Below are 20,137 nucleotides of genomic sequence, written 5' to 3'. Positions count from 1 at the left end.
ATTAAACGAACGCATCCGATGTCGAGAGGACAATATTCAAGAGCTGAACAACGCGACAGGCGAACGAATGGCGGCCATGTGATTGGATCTATGAGTTGCAATAACACCAGCAGCAGGCAGCAGCTGAAAGCAGCACCTCGTTGATGCCACAAACTGCACAAGCAGCACTCAAAAACTGCAGGCAACGGCGGACAGAAGCGGACGAAGCGAGCCAAGGCAACGCGAGTTGCCACAACGAGAAGAGAGTCAAGAGCGAAAGCGAGAGCGAGTGCACTTTACACTCAACAGGATAACAGGCAAACTCACTCAAACACTCACTCATACACTCACTTACTCACTTATTCACTCACTCACTCATACACTCACTCACTCGCTCTCTCTTGAGTGCAAAGTTGAGTGAGTTTGGCTACGTTCGAGTTGTTTGACACTTTGCACGAATCTTGCACATAAATATAGACCCAACAAACAAAGCAGCAAAAAATAAAATGGCAGACTAATTGACGCAAGCCGCAAAATATGCAATATAACATTGCTTCGATTTGGTGTGGAGTGACTAAGGAAATACCCTGTAATGTATTATGATTTATGGAAAAGGCAAAAATGTACTTTCTATGCAAACTAAATTCGATTTTCTATTGAAGGTCTAGAAAAATACTTTAAATTTTATTGAAACTTACTAAATGTGGAAATAGTGTAAAATGGATTCAACTTGATATTAAATGTCTAACAAAGTATCATGCAAAATAATAATTATTATAATTTATGACAGAGAGACGAAGCTGTAAAGTATGCTATATAAATTCGTTTTGATATTGCTAGAAAATTGTGTAAAATGTTATTAAAAAATGAAGAATCTGTAAGTTATTGATGATGAACTAGCAAAATGACTTGAAACATTTTCAAATATATTAAGATGTCAAGAATCTGAAAAAAATGTAAACTAGATTTGTTTCGATATTTAATGATTATCAAAAACCGAGTAATATTATTATTACAAGTTAAGGAAAAGTCATATTGCCTTGCAAAATATGCAATTTAAAATGCTTTTTGATACTAAGAGGATAGAAAATTGTCTTCAAATTAATTGAAAAATCAAGAATCTGCAAAATATTATTATTATAATAATTCATGGGAAAGGAATCTTCACAACAAACAATTACTATCTCAGCTATCTTGCAACATTTCAAAATTTAAAAAAAAAGGCAAGAATCAGTTTATAATTTAATTTCAATAAACGATGATGATAATAATCAATCAATCAATATTATAAGAGGATAAATTAAAATCCTCTTATTTGAGCTTCTTTATAAGTTGCAATTCGCTTCACTTTTAATATGATTATGATTTGATTTAAATATATTTGTGTCATTCAAACTCATTGAATATTGTAATATTTACAAAATATAAATTGTATTTATATTGAACAGCTCAAATTTTAGTTGCATGCCTAAATATTCATGTGCATAAACCTTAAAATGTTATTTATTTATACCTTACATTAATAACAATTTGCCTCACTTTTCACATTCAGCTCTCATTTTTCCGAATCTTCTGTTCAGTTTTCCATTTTGTGTTTTTTGTTGCAAATAGTTGCAACTTCTTCGCATTCTTACAAACTGAAATTCCCTTTCTTTCGATACTTTTCAAAGAAAACTACATACAATTTTTTCCCTGATTTTTCTTCGACTTGGTTTTTTTTTTCTTTGTGTTTCATGGAAATTTACGTAAAAACCAAAATTGGTTATTTGCGTGCCGTGACGGCAAAATAACAGCGCCAACGCCACCATTTATAGTCCACCTATCGCACACCAGAAAGTTCCCTACTCTCTTCCCTACTTTCCCCGATTCCTTTCGGAAAGGGAATGCGCACATTTATAAGCTAGCACCAACAATTGTGCATGATAAATAGCCAAACAAGAGTCGAGGAGACGAGGAAGAACTATAAAAGCTCCAAGCGTTGAAAATTGCATTTTAATACTTTTAGAAAAGAGTTTTGCAAAAGAGGAATGCAAAGGAAGGGAAAGGAAATGCAAGGAATGGAAAGAAACACTGAACGAAGCGAAGCGAACACACATAAATCAATGGCAAGTCAATGCAATTGGAGGAGTGAAGAGGATTTTATAAGCAGGCCAGCCAGAAGTCGAAATGAATGACTGCGAAAATCTACTTAGGGCCGAAGTCGAAGTCGAACCTCAACCAGCAGGTGTCCAGATAGCAGATAGTAGATAGTTCAGATATGGTTTCGGGGGCAACAACAACAACCCAATACACAGCTGCCACACACCTGTGCTTCTGGGTGTGACATCAGACTACATAAAACAGCGAACGGAGGAGAAACTGCGGAGGGCGATACAAACAAAGCAAAGTGCATTTTGTGGTGCGTAGCCCCAAACGACGTCATTAAACAAATTGATGCATGACTCGGACAACACAAGAGACGAGAGGAGAGGAGGAAGTGGAAACTATAGTCAGTCAATGGGTTAAAGTTCAGAGCAGTTCAAAAGTTTCTTTTTTGGTAACTTAAAGAGAACAACGCGAGTAGTAACACAGCTTAAAAAGTGACTACAAAGTGCGTGAACAACGCTCAACGGAAGCAACTTGCAACTTACAACTTGCATCTTGCAACAGCAACTCTCAAGCAAGTTCTGGGTGCAGTGCGACAAACGACAGATTAGCTTACAATTACAACAATGTTGATGATGATAGAGCGACAGCAGTCTAAAGAGGCAGCATGATGAATAGCTGCCGACGTCTTCGTCCCGAGTTCGACTTGAGGCCGTGTGCCAAGGACACACAAAAGCCAGCCAAGGCGGCAAATTGAGAAGTGCAACACGATGATGATGATGGAGGATGGTGGTGGTTGAGTAAATATTTATACAGCTTGTGAGCTGCTTGCGAGTGCATAAAGGAAGCAGGAAGCCAAGGATAACATCAACTAAAAGCCAAGCACAATATCAAGACAGACACAGACTGAGAGCCAGAGGAAAATCAACTGCTTGGACGGAGGCGCTTAATAGAAACAAATGCTTAGAACTAACTAAAACAAGTTTATAAATTTGCAGAGTCAAGTAGTTGACCAGGAGATACCCTCTACTTAATTGACTAACATTACTTTGTTGAAATAACGAAGGCAATTCCTTATTGCAATGAAATAAGGCAAAGCAACAAAGGCTTTTTGCCCTTTACTAAAGTATTTTCCATTACATGTTACTAAAGAAATTTTTTTTCTGATTGATTGAAGCGACACATAAAACCTTTTTGAGTCCCATTATTCATAAAATTTGATTTAAAAAAAGAATCTTCTATGCATTAATAGACATTGAAAATTCCATTAAATGGTCTACCAAAAATATCACACAATTTTATGCATAGACTTGGTCATTATTAAATCCATCGATCAGACTTTTAACAAATGCTAATAAAGCACAAGAGGACTAAAGAAGGATTTATCCTGTATGCCTTCTTTTAATAGTCCTTATATAGAAGTGTAAAGATTATTTATAATTAATTTTTCTACTTCTAAGTGTTTAAAGAAACTTTGCTCCAAAATAAAAATAGATGAAGTTAACATATTGGTATTAGAAAATTGTTTCAGTTTTGAATTTAAATTAGCTATTTTATTATCTGTTTTATAATCTTTCATTTCTTAAAGTCGCAGCCCAAATAACATTCTATTGGCCTCAAAAAATGAAATTGAATAGCATGAAAAATATGTCAAATATGTAAAACAAACTTTGCTAAGCTTTTAACAAAAGAAGTTGTCTTTTAATATTGCAGCGAAATAAGCTATTTCATTATTCATTTTAAAGACGTTCATGCCTCTTAAGTCTCACTTAAAATAATATGCTATTGTCACCCACTTATTATACGCTTTTGTACTCGGTATTAAAATAGCAAACTAAACTAAGACTACAACATGGTGCAGTGGCATGGTTGGAATGCCTGCACACAGGGCGTATGTGTGATATATAAGACAACTTCTATGACTCGAACAATGCCACAAAAACATGCGCAAACATTACATATAAATGAACTACAAGACAACACGGGATTAAACATGCCTTAGCTAGGAAAGCAGAAACAACTGCGACTCACCTTGAACTCAACAATCGCTCCGCCTCGGCAGCTGTCATCGCATCCGGCAAGCTGTCATCACGCGGCATCGCTTTGGCCGGAGCTGCAGACGAAGCTGGTGCAGCAGGAGCAACAGCAGTAGTTATCGTTGTTGCCGTCACTGTGGTCACATGGACTTTGATCACCTCGTCGACGACGTCATCGATGAGCTCCACATCCAGTTCGCTGCATTTCAAATGCTGCAATATATCCTCCTCATCCTCGCCAGCACTCGTGTCCGCATACTCCAGATCCTGCAGCTCAAGAGCGCCTTGCGCCGGTGTTCGACGTTCGGGCAAAACAGGTGCCTGCTCCTCATCCTCCTCCTCCTCCTCTTCGGGCTCTACTTCTACATATTCGACTGCCAGCTGTTCATCTTCTTCCTCTTCAGGCTGCTCCAACTCGAGCTCTTCCTCTTCGTGCGCGTCAATCGAGGCAATGGGCGCAATTCCCTTGACACGAGCTGGCGACATTGGAGGTGTGGACTTTGTGCTGCCACCGCCACCGCTGCCGCCATTTTGTTCGCTGCTGTTGCGTCGCCTGATGGGCGACACCACGCCCACCGGCGGTGAGCTATAGACGCCACGATGCAGTGGCGACGCTGTCGCTGAACCATCGCCACTCGATGCCGTCGATGTGGGGGACTGCAGCAGGGCGCGGGGAGGCGTTGCCGGCTGTGGTTCCTGCATTTCCGGTTTGATAATCGCATACACGGTGCTCGACTCCTGGACAAATCCGTTGGCGCCATGGAATTTGCGTTGCATGTCGCTCACCTTGGCGGTGTCATACAACTCCGCCTCGGAGCCATAAACCTCCCGCGACTCGCTGCCATCGGGATTGAGGCGATAGCCCACATCCACATAGTTCAGCGTGTGCTGTGTCTGTCCCTGTTCCCGTTCCCGTTCCTTGTTGCCTTCCCCGCTGTATGTGGGCGACTGCAGCTTGGCCTTCATCTCGTGCTGTGACGCGCTCTCGCTGAAGCCTCCTTCGTCCTGGCTGGCCGTCGATATGATGCTAGGCGGACGTTGACCCAAACCAGCAGCTGGCATATTGACCGTGATGCTGCTCCGCTTGTTGGCCACACGTTGCGGCGAACCGTTTACAGAGACGTTGCTGGAATGTTGTTGTTGCTGTTGTTGTTGTTGGGGAGTTGATTCGTCCACAGATTTGCGACCTGCAACAGAGCGAACATAAAGGCAAAATTGGTTAAAATTGTATCAAATTGAATGAACTTGAAGTAAAGTGGTTATGGAATCAGACAGCGTAAAGGGAAGAGTAATTATTAAAATAAATCAATAAGAAATTTAGTTGAATTTAAAGTAAGTCAGAATAGCGTTGTATTTATAATGTTTTGGTATTTAAATATACCGAAACCTAACAATTGGATTCATGTATTTATTAGTTCATACGAGTAAGCCTCATATATGAGTTCCTTGGACTAATTATTAAAATATATAAATTGGAAAGTAACACGAATTTAAATTAAGGTAGATTAACGATGTATGTATTATCTTTGGCATTAAAATATACTGAAATTGAGGAAATTGGGGAAAGTGGATGAAATTTGGATATATTGTAGAACACATTTTAAATAGTACAAAGTTCTTTAGTCTCAAACATGAAGTCTTTTGACCAATAACCTATAAAAATTATTATATTTCTTAATGTGTTTCTTAAATTATTTGTCAATAAACTAGGATGTTTCTCATTTACACCTTTTTTTTAGAACTCAAAGCTCATTCCCTTGTAACCATTTAATATGCATGTACCCTAATAAACGGTTCTAATTACCATTATCACAATTTTTGTTGCTATATGAATCCAACTTTGTTATTTCATTTTATAGAATCCAAAATCAAAATTGGCAAAAATGTACTACTTAAAAACTTATTTAATGTAAAGTTTATTAGTCAATCGGATACTAAACATATCAAACACACTTTCGTACATAAAAAATGTATACACTTAGTTTCGCAGCTTATCAATTGGACAGCAATTTAATCAAATCATTTTGCATATTCAGCAGCATGTGAGTGCGTTCCTTGGCGAGATCAGCAGCTGCAACGAGAGGTTGATAATCAGGATCGTTGCAGCGATGCCTGACATAAAATTCCCGATAGCGCTTCAGCTCCAGCTCAAAGTAATCATCAGGCTCCGACAACTGTTCGCCACTGAGCTCCGAAGTGATCAAAGCCAACAGGTAATCCATATCCTTACGTGTTTGCTGATCAATGGGACGACGTTGATGACTCCTTGGTTGAATGCGCGGTAGCTCAGCAACCAAACTTGAACTGCTGGCAGTGAAGGAATCAAAACTCGAACGACACGACGAACTCTGGGAGAGCGACAAATTCGATTTGGGCACAAGTTTTGGTCTTGATTTGTAGGCCAACTTGTGAGTAGTGCCTTGAGGATACTTTCGCTTGTTCGCGGTGTTGAAGCCACCTGCATGACGAGATCCTGACGGTTGCTGACTACAGCAGCTGCCTTGATGCTGCAACGTGCTCATCATGCCCAGCCAAGCACTCTCATCGCCCACCGATGACATGCAGCCTGCATTAGGTACAACAACGTCTTGAAAATCAACCCGGCAGAGCGTGTCCTGTGGCTCCTGTTGAAAGATGCCGCGCATCTGCTTCTGATTGAGGCAAACACTGAAGTAACTCATGTAAGCCTGTCGCAAGCGCAGCTCTTGAATCGTTTCGCATTGCCAGCCCAACAACTTGTTGCGCCACTTCACGGCTTTCGCATGATCCAGGGACTTGGGACAGAAGGCTTCATCGGGTGTCGGAGCCAAAGCCAACATCAGTTTGAAGTCCTCGTTGTACAGTTGTTCGCTGAGATCGTAATCCTCATCGTTGTGCAGCCGAAAACCGCTTCGCGATCGCTTTTTGCGTGTTTCGCCCATGCTCGTGTGGCTGCCACGTCTACGCGATCGACTCGACTCACCTCGTTGCCTGGGACTGGAGGAGTTCAAATCATCGCTGCGACTCTCGCTGCGTTCCTTGTGCTTCTCACGATGCCTCGATGGCGACTGATAACGCTCATCTCTATCGTATATAGAAGCCATCTTATATCAATGTTCTTTCACAATTTGAGTTTCTTCAATTTTGAGCATAAATTCCAAATATTCAGTCGAGTAAGTTTGTCAAATGTGACTCAGCATGAACATATTTTTCTGTGTTGTGACATTCTCAATGAATTGTTTAATTAATGCGCCACAAAAAAATTATTAAATGTTCTGCAAAATGCTTTTGGAATAGTCTACAATTATATATAGATTTCAACATTTCCCCCATAAATTGTCCACTAGGAAATTAAACGTGGGCGCAAAAAGCAAAGAGCTCGCAATCTTTGGACAGCCAATAAATCTGTTTGAAGTGTCGCCATGACGTCTCAAAAAAAAAAAAAAAAAATACAACCCAAAAATACATTTAGTGTTTATAATTGCCAGCGAATAGAATGTAACATGCGCATTTATCTTAGTCAAGCAATTAACCCATTTTAGTCTGTCTAAAATTTAAGACAATTTGTTGTAACTGTGTTAGCCAGCATATATAGGAATTGTTCTCATAGTCCATTAAATTTATAATCACAAATGCAACAAATTGTATTTAATCCTGAATGCGGATTTTACCAATTATAATATTAAGTATTTATTATTTGTATTTTATTCATTTAGTAAAACATGTTTTTAGGATAGAAGCGCATTGTAACATTGTACAGAATCTGTACGGCATATTGTGAATGTAATAGTATATTGATATACCAAATATATATTTCACCATATTATAGTATATATTATCAATTTTGTGTATTTTAAATGTAACCGTATATACCAAATATAGATTTTAGTATATCGTAGTATTTTTGGTAATTTAATTTGGTATATATTCTCGATATACCAAATAATGGTTTCAGTATATTATGACATTTTTTTAATATAAACTTAGTATATTGGGATTTTAACAGTATATCGATATACCAAATATAGATCGTAGTATTTTTCGATCATTTAATATTTTGGTATATTTTCAATGTAGTGGTATAAACATACACCAACTATGGATTTTTGTGTATTTGAGTAATTTTTCAGCATATATATTTGGTATATTTTAACGATATTAACGCAAAGTTTTCTTTTATCGAAAATTAATTGTGGGTATCTCATAATGCAAACTTTTACTCATCGAACAGTGATCTAAAAAGCATTATTCGCGTTGCCAACTCGCCTATGTCGACATCTTCTTAAGCGAAAATATGCGTGCTCCATCAGAAAACCCAACAAACTCGACACTATGCCAATGATCCACAAGTAGAAGGCACCCTGCAGTATGTCCATTGTGAGCACAACACGCTTTTTGCGTCGCTCTTGAGCTTCACCCACATTGACTTCCTCTGTGGGAAGATCAGAGTCATCGCCCAGATCCTCAAAGAACTCATCCGATTGCGTGGAGCGAGTGCGATGCAGCACATCCAATTCTGTCCAGTAATCGAAGAAACCGTGCTCGAAGAAAGCGCTCAACAGCATTTGAAACTTGTAGAGAAATGGTGAACCAATTGGCATGATATAAGTGCTGGGCATAGAACGTAGATACTGCTTAACAATGTGATAGGCCGAACGTCCTGTTTCCGGATTGTATGTCAGGGCCAGAAACTCCTTCGCTCTGTCATCGCGCATTACAAAAGCAGCGCGCTTCGAGCGTTTACTCACAGGTACTTCGTAAAAATGATATGTATCATTAAATGGATGTATTCGCTGCCTCGCAGTGAGCATTTGATACTGATGTGGCGACAATGATGAATTGATGGCTTCAAACATGGTTGTCACTCCGTGAACTTTATAATGCATCTCGGGCAAATCCTCTAGCGAATCCAACTGTTGTTCATAGCTCGGTTGAACGAAGCTGCTCTCGAGTTTACCAAAGTAAATTGTGGTCAGGACATAGCTAAACATGACCCAGCTCATGAGAAAGGCACGCAGCGAACTTTTGGCCGAAAAATGCTCCACGGGCTGCCCGAGATGCGTCTTGAACAACATGTCAAGGATTTCGGGCCAACGATCGCCCACTTCCCCGGAGATCCAACGTATGAACCACTGAAACAGCATAAAGATGCCGAAAGCAATGAAGAAGTTAATCCACAGCATATGCCAAACCAAATTGCTGAACGCGGTCACAAAGATGCGATACTCCGGCTGCATTTTCGCCGCGGGGACGACCAACAAAATCGTGGTTCGCCTGTAGGGATACGTGTGCTCAACCCGTGGCCAAATGCAATCGAGCACAAAGCGTATGTTCAACGAAATGTCTGTGACACCTTCCATCAAATCCGCGACGGCGCCTGTGAAGCTGCCATTGGGCAGACAACGTCCGTAGGTCTCACCATCCGGTGGAATCACATAACGAGCTGTGGCATTCATCTTCGCAGCCAACAAACGCGCAGTGAAGCCATCGATCGCAATGTATCCTCGAGTTTCCACCGGTTGCAAAGGCAAGGCACGCAGCGGTTGACTGAACATGGAATAGCGCAACTCGTAGCCATGCAAATTCTTCAACTTATCCACATAGCGAGCTGATGTGGACTTGGACAACTCCAAACCAGTGACGCCAAACGGATTAAAGTCGTAGATGTCCTGCGGTGCAGTGATGGCCAGCGCAAAGAGCAACTTCTTCTGCCAGCAACCAGCGAAAAGTTGACGCAACTGCTGCTCGTTGGCCTCGGGCCAAACGAAGAGATATTTGTGAAAGTGTCGACGCGGCTGTCGCGGATTCAACATGTCCAGAATGCGACGCACCAACGGTTCACCATCCTCGCCAGCTGGTAGGTGAAAGATATTCATGCTGTCGGTCTTGCGAATTGGCTCCAATTCATGTGCCTCCAGGCTGCGCATTGCAGTCGGCACGCGAGAGCTGACACAACGATGCAGTGCAGCCTCAAGTTCGGCATAGCAAGGCGTGTCTTGAGCCGGGCAGCTGACACAGCGATAGATGTAGTTGATTTGTTGTGCCTGCGCCTGAGCAATGCGACAACTTGTGCCCGCCAGCTGCAAAGCTGTATCCAATTGACTGCTGTTGGATAAACCCAGAGTCAAGAGTCCAAGCAGTGGCAACATGTTGCCAAAGTCACACTCAAGTCACAACTGCTGTCACACTGGGCGTATACTTTATGCTAAGCAAGAGTTTTTGCGTGCAGTTTCAATTAGTCCACAAGCATAAATATATGTGACTTTAGGGAGCAATTACAAATTAAGTTGAACAAATATTTGGAGATCCTTACTAACCTCGACAAGCTGAACAGAGTTTGCGCAGACTGAGACACATTTTCACGCACACTTTTCACGTATTTTATGCACGACGGACTTTTAGAATTCTGTCACAATTGTTAAACACATTTTGTCAGCACTAAAATACAGCACATTATTTTCGTTTCATTTAATTCGATTATTTAGCCATTTGCGAACATTTGTCAATGGAGTTCAAAGCATCGAAACACATGTAGCAAATAAAACAAGCAAGACAGCTTTAGGCGAGTGTGCTCGACTGTGAGATACCCGCTACCCATTGGTAATAAAAGCAAAATAGTGTGGTATTAAATTTAAAATATACCAAATTAATATACTACAGAAATACTAATAATATACCAAATACCATATATGGTATACTAATAAGAATATACCATGTTTAGAATATGGTACTATATCAATATACTAAATGTAACATTTGGTATATTTTTAGTATTTTTGTGGTATATTAATTTGGTATATTTTAAAACTAATACCGCAGCTCACTAATTTGACATATTTTGAATGAAGTACAATATCAATATACCAAATGCTAAATATACCAGATTGTCAGCCAAAGTAACTAAGACCCGTAGTAAGTTGGCATTTTTGCCCACAATAAATAAATAACTTCTTATCTAACTTCCACAATTCTACAATTTATAAGCAAACAGACGAAGATACATGGCTATATCGTCTCAGCTTTTGACACTAATCAAGAATTTATATACTTTATAGGATCGGAGATGCCTCCTTCTGCCTCCTTACATACATTTTATGAAGGCACAATACAAATAATACCCTTCTACCCCATTGGGCACCCATTGGTAGCGGGTATAAAATGTTGATTCTGTTCTGACTCAGTTGAAACATCTTAAATTTAGAGCATGACACATTAAAGATTTCGCAGTATCACCTAAAGATGACATGCAACAAATATGCAGGCAATTAATGTGGGCTCAAGCTGCAGCTAGTAGTAAAATCTGGCAGCTGGCAGCAAAATTTTCCAATCAGTTCGAGTCCAAAAAGTCAATACAATTGCTGCTGCTGTTTGTTGCACCCTGGCGTATACTTAATGCCAATTAGGCGCATGTCCAGCTACATTCGAAACTTGCATGAATACTTAATGCCGCAAGGGGGAAGAGAGAAAGAGCGGGAGAGAGAGAGGAGCTTGGGGGACTTTTGATGCCACAGCAAGTGCCACAAGGCAGTGAGCAGATGGTCGCGTTTGTATTGAATGCATATTGCTTGGAGGCCAATGTGGCGTATGGGTAATATTGTTTCGGTTCAAGTAAATAAACTTGATGAAAATTTTAAAACGAAAAGCGAAGGTCAACAAAGAGAGCGGAAAACGCGATTGAACGAGAGGCAGCCTCCAAATTAAATCAATGATGAAAAATCGAATGAGAAAATTCAGAAATTGTTTTTCGCTTTTTATTTGTTGCTTGCTTTTTTTTTGTTGGGCATTTAATGAGCTGCAAATATGTGCAAAAAGAACAATAGCAACAAATCATTGATGAAAAACGGGAAATTTGGGCACTGCCAAAAATAAATTGCCCCAAAGCCAAAACAAAAGACAATTAACGAGCGAAAATAGCAACTGAAACCAAAAAAAAAAAACATCTCAAAATAAAACAAAGTTTTAGTTACGTTTAAATATATATAAATTGAAAATGACCCAATTTCAATGGCAATTTGTCAGTAATTAATGAACGCACGCACGCATCCACAGAACACTTTGTGTAACTAATGAATCAAACGAATTCTAAACTAAATTTTTTAATAAACAAAAGCAAAACTCTCAACTTAATTGATGAAGCAAAAAGTTGGAGGGGCGAAGCGGACGAGCGAGCGAGCGTAATTGATAAATGCAAAGTGCTGGGCCATGGAAATCTTATAGTTCAAGTGCCTGGCACTTGCAATTTTTGCACTCGCAAGGCAAACAAAACATTTCTGCTGACTGCAAAGTGAAAAAACCAAAGAAAAAAACATAGAAAAATTGAGAAAAGAAAAGCGCACGGCCAAGCAAAATGTTGTTCACATGAAAATGCAAAAATAATTGTTTGAGTAACCGCAGCAAAGCGACAACAAATTGAAAGAGGGGGAAACAAAGACAAACAATACAAAAGCAGCTGGAGACAGAGAAAGAAACAGAGAGAGATATAGTCAAAGAGAGAGAGAGAGAGAGAGAGAGAGAGAGATGATAAATAAAAGAAAAAACATAACAATGTGTGTACAGCATTCGTGACGTGATGTCAAGATAAAGCCCATCAGATTGCTCGATTTGAGATACAACAGATTGAATACTCTGGAATATTAGAGATCTTTAAAGTAGATTACATTAAAAGTTACAATTTTCGAACATTCAATTCTATAATCAGAACCAATTATATTGAATCGAATTAATTTAAATATTTTCTAAGAATGCATCCTTTTTATTAAGATTCTATGGAATATTGTATTAAACAAAACTGGTCACATTGAGAAGAGACAACTATTAAAAAAGACATATTGAGAATTGAAAACAAACTACTTTTTGCACCAGAAAATCTTCTTTTGAAATACATTACTTAAAACCCTAGAAATATAAAGTTAAAGCATAAAAGAATTAGTCCTTTATACTCGTACTAAACTATGGCATATCATATTAAGTGTTATAATCAGAACCATCACAATAATATTAATTTGAATCCATCCATTTAATAAAGAATAGAATATTGTATTAAACAAGGCTGCTCACATTGAGAATTGAAAGCAAACTATTAAACAAGACATATTGAGAGTTGAAAACTAACTTCTGTTTGCACTTTTTATCTTTTTGTCTTTATCCAAACAACTCTTTAGCTTTGCTTCCCACACACAGAGCACAAACCAAACGGAAGTTGCTGTCAAAACGACAAACTGGCAAATTCTAAGACAGAGTGAGGTTGCAAGAAGCATTTGGGCAGCCAGAAAGAACATTTGTTAGGCCAAATTGTGGCAGCTTAGCGTGCACAATGCAGACTCACAGATGTTGGATAATGAATGAATCAAAAACAAAAGGCAAATAGTTGGACATTCCCCACTTTAAAATGAAGCTTGACAAAACTTAAAGTCAATTCATTTATTAAGTGTTTTTCCACTTGAAGTTTCCTCATTAGTTGCAGTTAAAGTGAAGAATGCAATTTGCAAGCCGTAAGTTTCAATTTCCCCATGAGCAGCTGAATTAAGTTGGAAAAGTCTGTCAAGGTGGGTTGACAAAATAAACGGAGTTAGTGAAAACTTGCAGCTAAAAAAATTTGTCATCTTCAATGGGAAAACAAATATTTGGACACATTGTTGTTGTCCACAGCAACAGGCAATGAAATGAGAGATATATCGAGAGAGAGACAAGCAAAAAAAAAGACTAAGCACAAAATATTTGACAACAAAATGTTAGCAACGCATCCCAGAGAGAGAGAGAGGGAGAAAGAGAGTAAGAGAGGGAGATGGCGAGATAACAATGTGAAAAAGTGCAAGCACATGACAATTGCAATTTGTTTGCTGCTGCTGTTGCTGCTGTTGACCAACTATTTTTTTCAATTTTCAAAATAAACTGCACGCCGGGGATGAGTGGACACCAAGAGAGAGAAAGGGGAGTGAAGTGGAGAGCCGAAGAGGGGAGACGGAGAGGAAGCAAGAGTCGCAAGACAAATTTAAAATGTGCTTCTACAAAATTTTAAGCAGCAGCAGTTTCTACATTGTTATTTGCTCTCAGCTCTGCTTGTTGCTTGTTGCCATGTTGCAATATGGTCAACAAGCATCAGCAAATGTGCTGGGCACACACACACACACTCATACACACTCTTACACACACACGTACACACATTCAGCACACAGCTGTAGACGCATTTTTTAAATATTTTTCTCGCGTTGTTTGTCGCCTCGCAGTTCGCCGAACCTTTGCACATTTAATATCCAGACGACCGAAATTTGTCTTCATGTGATTAATTACACGATGATGAGCTAATAGATGCTCTAGAAACGTGAGTTTTAAAAAGAAATTATAGGTTGAACTTTAGAAGAGATTTCAAAGTTTCTATATAAACTATATTTCATTCTTACTTTTTGTTCTATCTCTAAAATGTAAAAGTTATGGGTAAAACTTTAGAAGAGATATTAAAATTTCTATATTAACTATATTCTGTTTTTTCTTATGTCTTACTATCTCAGAAATATAAAACACTAATTTTAATAACACAAATTTCGAGAAGAAATAAATGCAAGGAATGTTTTTTAAATGTCTTATAATATTGATACGAACTATATATATAACTAAATATTTTTCACACAAAGAAATTTTCAAATTAAACATAACGTGAAAAAAATCCCTTTTGAGTAATTTTTCAAATGTTTACAATATAAATAAAAATTCCCTTTAATAGATTTTTAAAATACAATAAAAATAAATCTTTCAAGAAGAATAAAATCCTCTCAATTATTTTTTGGCGTGTATTATTTTTGTGTTTTATAATTTTCAAATTTCCAACTATAAGCAAGTTATTCCAATGTTTAGAAAAACATAAAATAAAATTCCTCAGCAATTTTTGAAATGTTTACAATAAAAGTAAAAATTCAATGAAAAATAAGTTTCTTTAAAGTTTCTCACTTTTTAGCGAGTATTATTTTGGTAGTATTGCTTATCTTTCGGAACTTTTAACAGGCATGCATATATATCCTCATTTTTATGTATGCTTGTACAAACAACCCTTTACCCGCCCTTTTACAGGGTATGCAAACATTCTTTATAAGCTTTACGCCTACAGCTAAAGCAACGAAAATTGAGTTTTTGAGTAATTATTCGTATGAACAGCATCATCATATCTGTTGCACACACACTTTGTCGCTTTTACTCGCTTCTCGCTTCCCCCTTCCCTCTTCACATTTCCCTTCACTTCAATCGCATTCAGTTTTGCATGTCATTAACTCGACTTCATTCATTTACTCGACATAAATTAGGGTCACTCGGGCGATTCGCAATGAGTTTTTAAATCAATTACACAATGCAACAAAAAGACTACAAATAAAACAATTCGCATTTAATAATCATCAACCAGCAGCAACTGAAAATTGAATAATTTTTCACTTGAAAACTAGAAATTGATGCCAAAGCAAATCAATTGAAAGCGAATCTTATCAGTTCTGTGAAACTAAACGGAAATCACAAATCTCACGTGCCCCTAACGACCATCCATAATAAATCCGACAAAAGAATCAACTGAAGAAGAAGGTTCGACACAAGTTCTTCAATCACGCATCAACCACATGTGTCTATAGTTGAGATGATAATGCTTGCTTCGATTAATCGTTGAATGAATTTGGGTTTGGTTTTATTTGGTTTCAGCTTTGATTTTAATTATAGTTCATATTCAATTCTATTCCATTTTGACAAATTTCCGCAATTAACTAAATGCTTTTTGTTGTTGTTATTTTTGATGTTTTTCGCACCATTGAGATTTGTTCTTTTGTTTTTGTAATTTATAATTTTTAATTTGTTTAACTTGGCAGCGCCTGAGTTAAATTTATTCTTCTGCAAATTGAAAATCACACGCGTTTTTTTTTATTTATATATTTTTTGGTTTGTTTTCCAAACGATTTCGAGCAAATTATTCTTGCGGCTTTATCAATGGAAACAAACGCTAGCGAAACGCGACATCAACTGAAAAGATCAAGCGCAACATTTCGTGAGGAATTGAAAGAAATTTGCTGAAAAAGCAAAAACAAAAACAAATACAATCCAAAGAGCGCGGCGAGATCTCACTTTTACTCTCTCCCGCTCTCGCACTCTCATTCTCTGGTTACTTTCGCTCTCTCGCTCTCACTCTCGGCACGCAGGCTGGCAAATTGCCCGGCAGACATGCAGCAGCCAAAGTTCCGTTACACAGGGTGTGTCAAACTCACGCGTGACGATCTCATTACCTCCCCCTCCCCCTCCTCCACCACCAGCCATCCAACAAGCTATCAAGCTCGCTCTCCGGGTAGCCCCAAGGGCTGCCACTTGTCAAACTGCCAGATTGCACAATCGACGTGTGTGTTGGGTAAGGCCAGAATTTTTGGCAAGGGGTGTCAAGTGAGTGGCAACAGGGTGACGTGACGAGGGGCGACACAACTACAGACATATGTATATACAGATTTTTGCATCTATACATACATATGGACAACGGCAAAAAATAGTATGCTAAAAATACCACTAAAACTCAACGCAACGTGACAAATTCTTCTATTGACTGCGCTGCAAGAGTTTCGCTTAATTAAAGAAAATTCAAAAATATTTATTTAGAATAACTTGGTCGGTTTTTTAAGCTATTTCCAGCATCCATTTCTTACGACACAATGCGGCCACAGCAACAGCTACCAGACAGGCAGCCATCAACATTGACATGACAATTTTTTCTCAGCTCATTTTTGTTTTTGCGCAACGGACGTCACATCTTTCATAGACCCAGATGAAAAGAAAAACTAGCCAAAGCTTGCGGACCCTTTCCCCCTCATACCATACAAAATTAGACACAGACAGACACGTTGATGATGCCTAACTGCTCGCCTACTTGGGTGGCCAGCAATGGCGAAAACTATGCAAGAAGCATAACAGCAACAACAACAAAAACACAGAAAAGTCTACACTGCGACTGCGACAAGTGGCTGTCAAAAACCCACGCATTGACGGGCCAATGAACTTTCGTTTGCCTTTGCACAAGACAAACACAAAAAGCGCGCACGTTAGGAATTTTAAAAATGCGGCAAGTGGCGCCAGCTAGCGGAAACTTTTCCAACTATCAACTAGCGACGACAGCGCTCTCGGGGTTGGGTTGCTGCGCTCGCTAAAGCTTTTTTGTAGAGTTGCAAGCCGCTTAGCAAGTTTAACAACCAGCTGGGATAGTTGAGAGTTGAAGCGCTGTCAACGTTCAATTTCAATTTTAGTTGAATACCTAGCAAGCTTTTCATTTGTTTACATATGGAAGTGATTGATTGAAAGAAAATTTAATTTTTAATACGACAATTGCGGGAACGAAAATTGATTTTCCTACAACTTATGTTCAATTGTGATTAATAACAAAAGAAACAAGTTACTTTTGTGGAGTGTTTGATTCAATATTTTATCAGCGTTTGTATTTCATTTGTTGTCTTTGCCACTGTCGCTAATAAATTGTCAATATTTGCGCTAGTTCTAATTGTGATAAATAATATCTTCCGTTTTGGATTAACCATAGAATACGTATGCTTCAATTTGTCTGCCCGTTCATCTGTCCTTCTGTCTGTTTGTCGATGTCAATGCTTTGTCTATTTGATTATACTATATACAATTTCGTTGTTGTATTCTACTATATATACAAAAGCATAAAGTGGAGCAGCGCCGTCAACCGTTTTGGCAGCCATAATTTATATTCAAATACACGCAGCCTGAGGAGGGGTTCTTGTTATTGTTGTTGTTGTGGCATACAAATACCTCGTACTAGTGCTCAAGTAGTGCTTTCCCATTTTATTTATAAACTCATGGGTGAGAGTGTGTGACAGACAGCCAAGCCTCATTCAGAATGCGCCAGGCAGACGGACAGACAGACAGACAAACGGACTGACAGACAGACGGACGGACAGATAGACAGACATATAGTATGCCTATTGCCAGGGACTGTCCCCTAGTATGTTGTAGTGGAGAGTCAACGTATTCTCCCCATTCATGTGCCTCCCCCCAAAGTTCCGCCCCCTTTAGACTGGATACAGCTGTGCACAAAGCCAAGGCAAGCAGGCAACACACGCACACGCCAATGACGAATTGACGTGCTGCCCTGTCGGCTCATTCAAAATGCCTATAAAAACGTCGTATGTTGATACCCTGCAAATTATGTAGTCCCACATTTCCTATAAATAATGCCCTGATACTCCTCATATTGGGGTGTGTATAAATATAAAATTATCTTTAGCTGATCTAATTCGCTATTAGTGTGGGGAGTCGAAATTTGTTCTGTTTTTAAATAAATTCAAATTCAAATTGACAGGCTCAACTTTTTATACCTGAATAACAAGCGTATTTTTAAAGCTAGAGTCTCGAATTTCGGTACAGACAATATGATTTTTGAAAATTTTGGATTTGTGATCGAATTAAACTATTAGTCGCTTTGGCTGACAATCTGGTATATTTCAAATGTAGTACTTTATCGATATACCAAATATGGCCTTCGGTATATTTTAGTTTTTTTGTGATATTTTAATCCTTTTATTGATGTAATTTTTCAGATTCCTCAGATATTCAATCGAAATCAATAGATAATTGAAATAGTGTTGTAATATTCCAGACTATTTAATTCAATCTAAAGATTTTATCCAATAAAAAGAGGAATATTCCTTCCAGACAATCCCTGACCTCTTGCACTTATTTTTCTTTGCTCAGAATATCAACGAAATTGGATGGACATACGAATTATACATTGTAATTTAAATTTCTAATAATTAAAGCTGTGATTTTTCAGACTTCTTTCTTTAATCTTAAGCTGATAACCTATAAAGGTAGCAATACCTTCCAAACCATTTTCCAATTCCCTTAACTTCCTCAGCATACCAACGAAATTGAGTGGAAATTCCTCGCTTCAGCGGAGATTGAAAGGTGGCCATCAATCTGCTGCACTTTTGGACAAATTGTTGCAGATAATCGTTGTTGCAATTGTTGCCAAGTTGCCAGTTGCAGCAGCAGATCAGCTATCTATCGTGTAATGCAGCTGGCAATAACATAAAAGTACAACTCGAGTTCAGCTCGAGTCGAGTCAAGATTAAGACAGAGTGCTGCCCTCCATGATAATCTCTGCCCTCCAACGAGAAGAAGAAGAGCAACAACAACGCGCTGATCAATAAATCAAGGTAATGCCACGCCCACTTTTGTGCAAAAGCACAACTCGACAAGCACTCGCAATACTTATGAATTAAAAAAGTTCTAGACAAAGTCGCGCTTGGCGGAGCTGCTGCAACTGAAGTTGGATGTGGAGCTGAAGCTGAAGCTGTTTGGAATGGCGCAGAAGGCGGAAGCGCAGCGTGCAAATTCCAATTTTATAATCAGCAGTAGAAAAGAGAGCCACAAAACGGAGGCACGAAGAGGCAACGCATCATTGAATTCTTAATCTGGCATTAATACAATTTTATGTATGGAGTTGGAGGAGTGCGTGAGCAGGGCAGGAAGGAGGAGAGTGGACAGACGAGCGGACGGACAGACGGATAGTCGGGCGGATTTGCTGGGCATATCAAGAGAATCCCAACAAAATCCCGCAACGTTGTCGTCGCCGTCAACAGCGTTGCGAGATGGTCGACGACAGATTGCGAGCGTCGAGCATTGAGCGTTGAGGAGGAGGAGGGAAACTTGGAATGTTGTTGTGGCTGCTTCGGACCGTGGGGGCTGGGACTATGCATTTGATATGCCTGCTGTGTTTGACCCATATTGGAATTTGCCTCCAAAGAGCCAAGCGAAAACAAACTTGCCACAAGGAGAAGCGAAGCAAGAGCAGTCACGATTTGTGTGCAGCTTAGAAAGAATTGCACACAAAAAAAAGCAGTAAAGAGGAGCGAAGAGCTGAAAAGTTGTAATGAATGGTGCCTGTGGAAGGGCAGTACAATGCAGTCCCAGTCACAGTCAGAGTTGAGCTAGGTTCGAGCTCGCTCTCTCTGTTCTGTTTTGGGTCTCGTCCAAGTCTAGGCCTGAGGGAGTTCAAAGCACACAGAGAGAATCATAGTGGGAGC

At 39.1% G+C, this 20,137-nt stretch overlaps 3 protein-coding genes across 14 annotated transcripts in view; all 3 read right to left on the bottom strand.

Moving 5' to 3' along the window:
* LOC117568110 (uncharacterized) overlaps positions 1–20,137 on the bottom strand; it is a 74,685-nt gene that overhangs the window by 25,088 nt on the left and 29,460 nt on the right. For 11 of the 12 annotated variants that reach the window (XM_052003449.1, XM_034248501.2, XM_034248505.2 and 8 more), the window contains exon 4: positions 4,096–5,287. In XM_052003449.1, the coding sequence (XP_051859409.1) occupies positions 4,096–5,287 (1,192 nt within the window). Of the gene's footprint in view, positions 1–4,095; positions 5,288–10,396; positions 10,514–20,137 lie in introns of those variants that run through there. The other variant, XM_034248511.2, reaches the window with a different exon arrangement.
* Positions 5,987–7,282, bottom strand: LOC117568113 (uncharacterized). Its single transcript, XM_034248514.2, has one exon. It carries the CDS (start codon positions 7,181–7,183, stop codon positions 6,095–6,097), a length of 1,089 nt encoding a protein of 362 aa, XP_034104405.1. The 5' UTR covers positions 7,184–7,282; the 3' UTR covers positions 5,987–6,094.
* LOC117568112 (uncharacterized) lies at positions 8,315–10,228 on the bottom strand. The gene has a single exon (XM_034248513.2). The coding sequence runs from the start codon at positions 10,226–10,228 to the stop codon at positions 8,315–8,317; it is 1,914 nt and encodes a 637-aa protein (XP_034104404.1).

The sequence above is a fragment of the Drosophila albomicans genome, chromosome 3, assembly GCF_009650485.2.
Source record: "Drosophila albomicans strain 15112-1751.03 chromosome 3, ASM965048v2, whole genome shotgun sequence".
Lineage (NCBI taxonomy): Eukaryota > Metazoa > Arthropoda > Insecta > Diptera > Drosophilidae > Drosophila > Drosophila albomicans.
Note: the sequence above shows the minus strand (reverse complement) of the source record. Positions and strands in the feature narration are given on the sequence as shown.

Coding starts and splice junctions, on each gene's coding strand:
- LOC117568112 (XM_034248513.2), bottom strand. CDS start 10,228: ATGTTGCCACTGCTTGGACTCTTGACTCTGGGTTTATCCAACAGCAGT.
- LOC117568113 (XM_034248514.2), bottom strand. CDS start 7,183: ATGGCTTCTATATACGATAGAGATGAGCGTTATCAGTCGCCATCGAGG.